The sequence below is a fragment of the Phyllopteryx taeniolatus genome, chromosome 15 (genome assembly GCF_024500385.1).
Source record: "Phyllopteryx taeniolatus isolate TA_2022b chromosome 15, UOR_Ptae_1.2, whole genome shotgun sequence".
Lineage (NCBI taxonomy): Eukaryota > Metazoa > Chordata > Actinopteri > Syngnathiformes > Syngnathidae > Phyllopteryx > Phyllopteryx taeniolatus.
Window position 1 is genome coordinate 17,415,337 of NC_084516.1, and position 11,571 is coordinate 17,426,907.

General features: G+C 40.9%; 1 protein-coding gene across 7 annotated transcripts in view; it reads right to left on the reverse strand.

Annotated features, from left to right (window-relative positions):
- Positions 1-10,848, reverse strand: part of znf618 (zinc finger protein 618) — an 85,358-nt gene extending 74,510 nt beyond the window's left edge. For 2 of the 7 annotated variants that reach the window (XM_061799081.1, XM_061799078.1), the window contains exon 1: positions 10,210-10,848. In XM_061799081.1, the coding sequence (XP_061655065.1) occupies positions 10,210-10,231 (22 nt within the window). In that variant the 5' untranslated portion in view covers positions 10,232-10,848. The remainder of the gene's footprint in view (positions 1-10,209) is intronic. The other 5 variants (XM_061799084.1, XM_061799086.1, XM_061799082.1 and 2 more) reach the window with 4 other exon arrangements.
- Between the last annotated feature and the right edge of the window lie 723 nt (positions 10,849-11,571).

Below are 11,571 nucleotides of genomic sequence, written 5' to 3' on the forward strand. Positions count from 1 at the left end.
TCAGCAGCGCCCCATCCCCACTATACACAGTTTTCGTGGTGCACTGCTTTCCTCTCCTGAGACGTCGGATGGTGGACCAGAATTTCCTCGAAGCCGTCCGGAAGTCTTTCTCCATGGCCTCACCGAACTCCTCCCATACCAGAGTTTTTGCTTCAGCGACCACCAGAGCTGCATTCCACTTGGCCAGCCAGTACCCATCAGCTGCCTCAGGAGTCCCACAGGCCAAAAAGGCCCGATAGGACTCCTTCTTCAACTTGACGGCATCCCTCACCGTTGGTGTCCACCAACGGGTTCGGAATTTGTCGCCACGACAGGCACCGACCACAGCTCCGGTTGGCCGCCTCAGCAATGGAGGCGCGGATCATGGTCCACTCGGACTCGATATCCCCCGCCTCCCCCAGAACATGAGCAAAGTTCTGTCGGAGGTGGGAGTTGAAACTCCTTCTGACAGGGGATTCTGCCAGACGTTCCAAGCAGACCCTCACAATACGTTTGGGCCTGCCACGTCGGACCGGCATCTTCCCCCACCATTGGAGCCAACTCACCACCAGGTGGTGATCAGTTGACAGCTCCGCCCCTCTCTTCACCCGAGTGTCCAAGTGTCCGCCGAGCCGGGGGGCAATAAGTATACCCACACCTGCTCGTCGCCTCTCACCATGGGCAACTCCAGAGTGGAAGAGAGTCCAACCCCTCTCGAGAGGACTGGTACCAGAGCCCAAGCTGTGTGTGGAGGCGAGTCCGACTATATCTAGTCGTAACTTCTCGACCTCACACACCAGCTCGGGCTCCTTCCCTGCCAGGGAGGTGACATTCCACGTCCCTAGAGCCAGCTTCTGTAGCCGGGGATCGGATCGCCAAGGTCCCCGCCTTCGGCCACCGCCCAGCTCACACTGCACCCGACCCCTCCAACAGGTGGTGAGCCCATGGGAAGGGGGACCCACGTTACCCTTTCGGGCTGTGCCCGGCCGGACCCCATGGGTGCAGGCCCGGCCACCAGGCGCTCGCCTTCGAGCCCCACCACCAGGCCTGGCTCCAGTGGGGGGCCCCAGTGACCCGCGTCCAGGCAAGGGAAAACGAAGTCCATTGTTTGTCGTCATCATTAGGGGTCTTTGAGCCGTGCTTTGTCTGGTCCCTCACCTAGGACCTGTTTGTCATGGGTGACCCTGCCAGGGGCATAAAGCCCCAGACAACCTAGCTCCTAGGATCACTGGGACACACAAACCCCTCCACCACGACAAGGTGACGGCTCAAGGAGGGGATGCGTGATAATTGTAGGCCCATCTCCTAATTAATACAAGATGTAATAGCGGATCAGCTTTTGTCGGCGATGTCATGTGCACGTCGTGGTTCCGCTGGTACCACAACCAGGGCCACGACCCGCACCACCTCAATGTGAAAATACAAAAGACCAGTGCAAAAAATACGACACTGGCTGATCAGATGAGCAAAAATGTTGCTTAAACGAGTAGCAATAGAGGATGTCCACTCCAGAGGTGGGTTGAGTAGCCAAATATTGTACTCAAGTAAGCGTACTGTTACTTGACAATAATGTGACTCGAGTAAAAGTAGAAAGTAGTCCTCCAAAAAAATTACTTAAGAGTAAAACTTACACGGTGAAATAATTACTCAAGTAGCACAATTTAAAACAATTAAATAAAATAAAAAATTGCAATTTACTGCACGGTGTTTTCTCAAGTTATATGTGAGCTGAAAGAGCCACGTTTGGGCAGACAGTGTCAGACAAATATTACAATACATGAAAGTTGTTGATTTTGTTTGTCTAAATGTAAACAAGAGTAGCGCGCTGTTGCCTTCATGGTAATGACGACCTTCCAAAAATGGCGGCCATTTAGGCACGACGATCAGCCAACGTTCAAGGCGTACGTAACAGCCTATGACGACAGTGATGGCGACAGCGACCCCCCGAGGAAATACTCATCGGATCTATACAATTCACGTAAATGACCTATTTTGAGTTCAAAACGGCAAATTTCATCGAAAGGAGACTGATTTGCATGTATGTAAGTTATATCGGCTATGGGAGGTTGAGGGGCATCAATTCTATGGCAAACTTTCTATGGGTTGCATCATTCTACACAATACAACACTGGCATCCTAAAAGGAGGTTAGAACATTCAGAGAGTTATACTCCCATCTAATAAAAAAAAAAAAAAAGATTTCAATATAGCAATTCATTACATTCATTTTCCCCATAGTCAATCCAAGAAAGCTAGTGAAAGGCCCATCCATAGATCATATATCCTACTGTATATGCTCTGTAGCTTTACTGGAAGGAGGTTAGATATACAAGCACAACATTTCCACATACTCCGTTAAGAATGTAGTGCTACCACTGCTGTGCTTTCTAAAATAATTGCCCTAGATTTGGTCAACGTGCTGCTATGTGACTGTACACAATAAAGGAAATCAATCACTCCTATGAACAACAAATTTAAACTAGCAGTAACCAATGTTGCTGTTTTACTTTGCACCCCCTCATCCCCCACCACCACCACCCCGCCCCCCAGAAAAATCGCTCCTCTTTGCAAGTCAAATATACTGGAAAGGAAAATCCAAATATGAAATACAAATTTGCTTAAGGGCTCAGGAAAATGTTTGCACTCTCAGGAGGGGGAGTAAAAATAGGAGCGAGTTAAAAATGGAGGACGGACGGGTCACTTCAATCACTGCTTTCACTGCATTGGTTTGTATTATCTCAAGCTGAGACAGGAAAAATAGCCTTTCCTTAATCGAATGTACATTTTCCAGACCTCTAATATGGTGCTTGACCATCTTTAAAAAAAAAAAAAGCAATAACGCAAATAAATGCATAAATCCCCCACCTGGAACCTCATTCCAACATATACACACAAGAGATGGCAACCAACTGGCGAATAGTAAAATTCCATCAATTTCACTCCACAACCCTCCATAAAAAACATTTTCAATCTATATGTTAATGCTTTGAATTAAATTTTAATAACAGGAGATATTGAAAAGCAGACTTGAATCATGCAGAAATAAATCCAGAAAGATCAGGGCCCTAAAATTAGAAATTTAAGACAGCACCCGATCTGCTGCTAAAACCCTTGTAGGCTGGTAGATTAAATTTTTGATGGAAATCAAAATTACACTGCAAACATACGTGGGCGCAGCAAACCTGGCACCATTGTGATTTATGGATTCATTAAACCTGCACCAGTTTGATCCCTCCCCATTTTTTTAACCACATCCAGAAATTACATTTGCTTTGCTGAATTATTTTATTTATTTATTCTTTTAACAAAAAGCAACCCAGGCTCTACCTTCACAAAATCGTCAAGTGGAGAAAAAAAAACAGAAAAAACATGATTTTGTGTACATAACCACTGAATGTAAACAAGCCTAATTTTCACTGCTTCAGCAAATGAATGTCCTGATGCATTATTCATCAAACCAATAAGGTTCATTTTTACAAGGGAAGGGAGAGGAAGAAATATGAGCGTAAAGCACACGATTTTATGCGGCGGCCCTAACCCCTGAAAAGCAATTTCCCAGGGACTAATATAAATTAGGCAATTTTCAGACATTTTCAGCACAGCCACTAAGAACACAAGAGAACAGCAGATGCCTGCTATGCTCAAAATGGATTCTAAAAGGCTCATTTTAACCCACATCACTTATCCGGAATAGTGCTTAAAAGGACTGGTAAGGAATCAAAGAAAGCAAATCTTTCTTCTTTAGAAAATAGAAACTCAGGTACCAAGTTGATATAGACTAAAACAGAAAACCCCACCCTGTGACTCGATAGACGACTGTCGTTCTTACGCTGACTGGAAATTTCCGCCATCTGTTCTCCAAATATAGACCTATAGGTTTGTTCTTGACTTTCAGTATTATTTCAAAAGAGCCTAACATGGCGGCAACTCTACGTCAAATGTCTCAAAGGGTGTACATTTTTTTTAATAAATAAAAACAATAAAAAAATTGAATTTGATTTGACCTACATTTTCAGGATGGCTAACCCTGTAGAGTTGAAAGATGCTAGCATATTAGTTCAACAAGCACCAAGAACTAACACTGACAATGAGTTTGTTTACTTTAGCTTCTTTTGTACTACACATATTCCAAAAGACCCACAGTCCCTCACTGCTGTAGTCAAATGTTTGGAGAAAATTGTTGGTAAAACATGTCTCTCAAGGCCTCTTTATACGCCCGCATTGCATCACGTGACTGACGAATTGGCCAGCGCGGTTTGATGCGTTCACCGCAAAAATTGTTGCTCCGCGTAGAATGCCGCGGAGATCATCTCTCGTGATTGGTCCGTTTTAGTCACATGCTGTGATGATGCAATCAGCGTTCCTCCCGGCACCTACGCCGCCGCATTCTCAATTGATTTTGCAGCATAATTAAACGTATAATCTGGTAATCTAGGTCCATTTGGTCTAGCAGACTCTGTTCCACGGTCATCATTGTTGTTGCTTTGTTACTTGTTACGGAAAGGAAAGTAAAAACGGCTACCGGAAACGGCCACAAAATGCAGAGGAAACTCCACCCTGTGGCGTCCTAGCCAATACCAGCTGTAGCGACACCCCCCGACTTTGAGGAGAACCGCAGCACACTTTCAAAAGAGTGCGCGTGGGTTGCTCTAGAATGTAAAGGCGAACTGTGTGTAGGATAGCTGCAGTGACGTCAGCGCGGTTGCCGTCCGTGCGAGTATAAAGAAGCCTTCATTCCCATGACATCGGGCGAGAGCATACAACTGCACAACCTACGTTTAGAGCGTCAAGCGATACCACAGCATATTTCACAATTCAGAGGACATCAAAAGGCTTGTTTTGACTTTTTATGTGCATCACTTATTAAGAAGTAGATCGAACAAGAAGGTGAGAAAAATTATATCCCGTACATTAGTACTGTCATCTGTTGTCAAATGTACAGTGTTTTGTTTTGTTTTTACAGCAGGTAAAAGTTTGGGCATTTTGTTTTTACATTTTAATATGTACTTAGATTAACTTCTTTTTGTATTTGTTCGCGATGCACCGAAATGAAAATTGTTGGCCGAAACCCCCCCGCCCAAAAAAAATATTAAATAAAAAAATTCAAATAATTAAAAACAATTTTAAAAAACTGACGAACCCGTAGCTGAAAGCCGAAACGCAGAAAGAAAATACTGAGAGCTGCCAACCTATAGAAATTCACTTCCAGAACAATGTCTGAATTTCCATATTTGTAAATTTATGTCAAGAACATTACAGACAGACAATATATTATGTAATAGGAAAAAAATATTCCGTATAGTGTTCAACTTCACAACATAATTATTACTCTATAGTCTTTCAGAAATTATGGCTTCAATATTTGTTATTCTAATGTACTTATTGCGTCAACCGAATGGCAAACACATTTGCAGCCAAATGTCTTCTCTTTCATGTTCTTTTTGTATGTCCTGCATCCACTGTTGCGGCTGAAATTATGCAAATTGCCCCATAGTAGGACTAATCAAGAATAGCTTGTATTATAAATATTTATTATATTAATGTACTTTTTAAATTATAGGCCTATTTTCTCTAGTGACATAATGTCAGTAACGTACTAATTAATTTCCGGTTTCCGTTCCCTGGTATGGCGGTCTAGCATTGTATATTACAGTATTTTCCTCAATAAACGCATTCATTTGCCTGGTATTTTACTCTTCATAGTTGGCTAATCTCCGCTATAACACGGTTCCAGACAGGTCCATGTAACAAATGAACTGTACCACACAATAATAATAATTGTGGTGTTTTGCGACATCATGTCAGGATAGCTTAGCAACTACCCTGGCGTACCTGTCTCGACCCTTTCTCCCGGCCTTCGTGATGACAATGAAACTTTGTCTAAAAGTGTTGTTTATTAACAGTCATTGAGGCGATGATTAGTGATATATGCTGCATTGACAACGGACGCAAGGCACACATTCACCTCTGCGGCTCTGCATCATATTTCGCCGCGTTAGCTGTAGCTTGCAGGTAGCTGGGGGCGACGCAAAATAGCATGCAACAAGCATTCCACCCCCGAACAGTGGAAAGCAATGAAAACACTCCAGTTTATGTTAGAGAGTCGCTAGGATGACGATTGCAAAACCTTGTGGTTCCCACAATTCATTGCAACATGCAAATTAGAAATATTGCAAATCTTTGTTGTTTATATATGTTTATGTTACCACTAGCTCGTTGAATTTGTGTGTTGTTTAACTGTCACATTTATGGTTGAGTTACGGTGCTCTATGTCATTATCAAACAGTAAGTTGTTGGCAGGGCTGTGAAAAAAAAGAAGAAAAGAAAAAAGAAATTGGCTAACTCGGCTTGTTCGACCACAAAAATTGGTTGATGCAAAACTTTCTGCCTCGAAGCAAATAAAAATATTAATAAAAGCATATTTGCGCCCACGGGAACCAATTTACGTCACCCGGAACCATTTGGCCACTGTCCATGTTTACAGCACAGACTTTAGTTGCAGACGAACACACTGTTGGACCAGTGAAAAACATTTCAAAAAATGACAGAGGAGCATCTGTAAGTGATTTTTAAGACACTATATATATAAAACATTATGTATGAGTGAGCTGAATGGTAGTTTGCGTTTGTTTTTTGTTTTTTAAACAAAAATGGTAATCGTAAGCACCCTAATGCTAATCATGAATCTAACCATTTAGCAAAGGCTATTTTTGTTGTCTCAAATTCTGTAAAGAGTTTATACCATACACCAGGGGTATAAAACTCATTTTTACCAAGGGCCACATTGGCATTATCAATCCCATCGAACGGCCAGTTAGATTACAATAAATGTAACTAAATGTAATGCAAGATAAATGTAACGATACTCTTCAACATATTGTTAAATAACTATTTATTATTACTTATTGCCCTGGATTCATCTTATAATAGATGAATCCTAAGAAACCCGAGTTGCTTATCAACCATCAAACTATTTACTATTTTTACTATTTACAACTGAATTATTTAAGTCAATTTAAGTATTTTTGTTACGCTTGACAATTTTGCACTACTCAGAACATTGGTGACAGAGTGAGCATTTTAGAAATACAAATCGGCCTGGTATAAAGTGCAAAGGGAATACGACCTGCAAATGAGAAATGTGTGAATAGTGAATACTGCAAAAATTTGAATAGTAAATATTGTAAAAAGTTGTCTTCATGAATACAGAAACCCATGGACACAGCAGCAGAAATGTATATTTGTTTTCCAATCTTTGTTGAAAAAGCCTTCTATGTGAATCAATTTTTCACTTCCTCGACATTTCGGGATCATTTGTAGAAGTTTCTCAAGTCACTTATAAAAGTGCTTTACACTGATGCGGTTGTCACTGATGGTGTAGTGGTACACTCGCCTGACTTTGCTCCGGGCAGCGTGGGTTCAGTTCCCACTCAGTGACAGTGTGAATGTGAGTGTGAATGGTTGTCCGTGTCTATATGTGCCCTGCGACTGACTGGGGACCAGTTCAGGGTGTAGTCCGCCTTTCGCCTGTAGTCAGCTGGGATAGGCTCCACCGCCCCGCGACCCTAACCAGGATAAGCGGTGTTGAAAATGGATGGATGGACTGATGCGGTTACACTACCACCTAGTGGTAAAATCCCATCACTTGGCAGAAATTTGTAAGGCAACGATGTATTACTGGAAATGTAGTTGATGGTGAATACATGTGTAAACTGCTCAATTGACTTAAGACCTTTCAATACCCCGCGGGCCACATAAAATGACACGGCGGACCACGTTTGGCCCGCCGGCCATGGGTTTGATACTGGTGCCATACACTCAGCACCAACATACGCAGTTAAAGGACAGAAGTCCAGCATTCATAAAAGAAAAAAAAGAGGGAGGGGCGATTACTATTAGGAGTCCTCGACGAAATACCTATAGAATAATCGATTTTAAAAAGATTCGATAGTGACAGCCCTAGTTGTAGGTAATATAGTTATCTCCCAGTCATTTCAACTGGATAGTAAGCAAAGCGCTACACAGCATTGCTTGTTAATAGTAAATGTTTTCTTAAGTATTAAGTGTACAGGCCACGACAAAGCTAAGCGCTAGCGGCAATAAACAGCATGTTATTTCGGCCGTTTGATTTCGGTGAAAAGAGTGTTTCGGCCCAAAAAACGAAAATGCACTTTTGGGCCCAATTTTTGGTGCGTCACTAATACTTATCTGTATAAACGTTGATAATTTTAAGTTGTTGTTTTTTTTAAATGTTACTTTTTCTTAATGATATCCATTTATTATTATTATTATTATTATTATTATGATATCGATTGAATGAAGACATTTGGTGAGTATGCAGGGTGAGAAGCTGAAACATGAAACCAGATTTCATCTGTATCCAATCCACTGTGAGCACTTGGAAGCAATTTAAATTTAACATGACAGGACCCTTTTCAAACACTTTTGTGAAATCGTACGTGGTTCGAACACATTTTGTTGTATTTGTGGGGGGATTAGCGGCCGTAACATTAAACCAAGATTTATCTGGATGTGATCCAGACTGCACATGTGGAAGCAATCGAAATTTTACAAGGAAAATCTCATTTAACCTGTTTAGACGCTTGCAGCTCAGTCAAATCTCATCAGGGCTACTTTTAATTTGTTTGGATCTCATCATATTTTGTTCCTTTCCTCCGAGAAGAAAACCATTTGATTTGACTCAAACTGAAACTTTATCTTATTTCAGATAGTAATAATATCCTAGATTGTGGTTGCTCAATCGTGAATTATGCACATGGCAAATGTTTAAGCCTTAGTGGGTCTACTGACAAAAATAGCATCAATTTCCTTATTTGAGATTAAATTTCAACTCAATAAACAAAGGCAGAATTGTCCTGCCAGATTTCTTATAATTTTCCAGCAGCCCTCTGAATTTATTATGAGGACATAACTAGAAGGTCAGCATTCAAATTACCCCCAGCAAAATGGCAACCAGACTAAAAAAAAATTAAACATAAAAATAAAAAAGCACGCCAAGCAAAATGGGAAAAGCGTCCGCAGGATTATTAAAATAAACCGCAGGAGCACTGCTTATGATTATTTTTCCTGCCCTCCATTTTTTGCTGACATGCTCTTTCTTCTTCCATTGCTCCTCTGTTCATTTTGGACTTTTTTGGGGGGAGGTTTTGCAAGTAAAATTCCCAATCTCTAGGAATCACAAATTTATGAAGAAATCTTTAATCATGAACCAAGAAGAAGGAAAGCAAAATGAGGTGAAATACAAAAGCTATGAATGCAACAGCAAAATCAAGTGCTAGATTAAGTAGCTTTATTTATTTATTCATTTATTTACTCTTCAAAAATTGTCTTTGACTTTATCGGCTTTTGTCACCCTTAAACAAAACAATTCAAGGCCAGAGGCTCCTGCAGGGGAAAATAACCGGGGAGGAAAAGAGCTGACTTGCACCCTGCGGATGGATGCAGATTTTTTTTTAAAGGTCATTGTGGAGTTATTATGTTGAAAATTAAACTAATTTGTCTCATTTGAAACAAAAAAAAAATGCAATTTGAATGTTTTTCAAATTGTATCAAAAAACTAATCAAATTACATTGACTGTATTTAATTTATCCAAATGGCTGCCTACAGGTGGCGCCACTCAGTCGCAGATTTAAAATCTAAAAAAAAAAAAAAAAAACATCCATCTTTACTAAAAAAAAACAATAATACCATTTAAGATGCATTTCTAAGTGAAGACACTAAAGTGGTGGTCGTATCCGCCTGTGAAGCGTGTTAGGCGGTCAAAGAAGCACCATGAAGCGGTCTAAATGTGGTCTGAGAACCGGAGAGAGAAGGGGGTAACTCCGGAGCCCTGCTCAAATTTGATGGAAAATTGTACAAAAAAAAAAAAAAAAAAAAACATGGCTGCAGGAGCTTTTTGTGTGTGATGAGATTGTTCCTCCCCTTCCTCGTCGTCCTTCATTTCACCACCATAGCTCGCTTATAGCTTCGGTTAGCTACATTTCCCTCACCACACGATTCAGAAGTTACAATTCCTAAATAAAATTCCGCGACAAACGAGCAAAATTGCTTCTCAATGATGGCTGCACCTGGTTTGGAAGGCGAGCTCTGGCTAACTGTAGCTGGCGCGTCCATTAGTCAAGTGGAACAGCCATAAACTTGATGTTAGCTCGCTACTGGAAATTTGTAATTTTATTTTTTCCACCAAAAAAAATAAGCGATTTGACATACCTCCAAAAGCGTCGTAGCTCATGCGAAAACACTCCTGACGAAAAAGCCTCCTTTCCCCGGCCAGGATTTACTGCAACAACGGCTTCCTCCTCCGGGGGAGGGAAAAAAATGTGAATTAGTTATGAGGAAATTCAAAAATGTGAGAAATTTCCCCTCAAGTCTTGTGTTTCCCCCCCCTCGCCGTCTCGACACGCTACGTTACATTTTTTTTTTTTTCAGAGCAAATAACGTAACGACTCGACAATTACACGACTGTACGGACCGTGCGGGGCTGTCCGCTTAACAGCCCTCGCACTGGGGGGGAGGTTGAGCCGCTGGTCCTGGTGAGGAATTTTTTCGTCCGCCATGCACAAGGGCAGATTCCAAAATTACAGCGCCGGCCCCGCAATAGCCTACATTAAAAAAGGAAAAAAATGGTGGGAAAAAAAAAAGTCTGGGAAGAAGAGGAGTGGGGAGAAATAGGTTGGCCGACCATGAAGGTTCAAGGTGCAAGGAACTTATTCTACGTGGGAACTAGCTGAATACTTCAATTGCTCCGTGTTATGTGGCTGACATTTGTTATTTTTGGAATCATATTCAAGTATGTTAATCAATTTTATCATTGTGAGATAGTTCCATAAACATTCAGACGACACATTCGCAGCCGCTTGGTCGAATATGTCGACAGCGACAACCGAACTGGGTATTCGTAGGACTGCTAGTCAACCGTAACCTTTTGGTTGGCCAACATTTTATTTACAAACAATTCTGACTTTTTTTTTTGTTTCGTTTTTACTTTCATGAATACTTAAATTCTAGTTTTCTGTGATTGTGTGATTACGGAAGCAGGACAACAACTAAATAATCACTTCTGAATACTAAATAAAAAGAATATGATTTGAAAGTTCAATTTAAATTAGGGGGGCTAAAGGAAAAAAAATCTCACAAAAATAAATAACAAATTCGGGGACAAAATAATGAGTGCATTACAAGGTAAAAATGATGTGAATGGTACGCCTCCCTGTTTCACAATCAATTTCTATATCCTATTAAGATGCTTATTTAAAAAAAAAAAAAAAATTATAAAAAAAAAAGGTGGGTCGGGGGGAACTCGTGTCCTTTTGTTGCATTAATTTGATGTAACCAGCAGAGAGCAGCAACACACTTAAGAATAGTCACTGGTTCCAGCACTGTGACTGGTGAGCAAAACATACAGTATCTCACGTTGCTTCCTTCAGAGAACAAATTCTAATAATAATAAAACAACATCAGGGAATCTGGTCAAAATGCTATCAAAGGACACTACAAAACATATTTAGACACCACTTAATGAATGAATTAATTTTGTTACACTTATTATAGTCCCTCAAAAGGAAATACAAT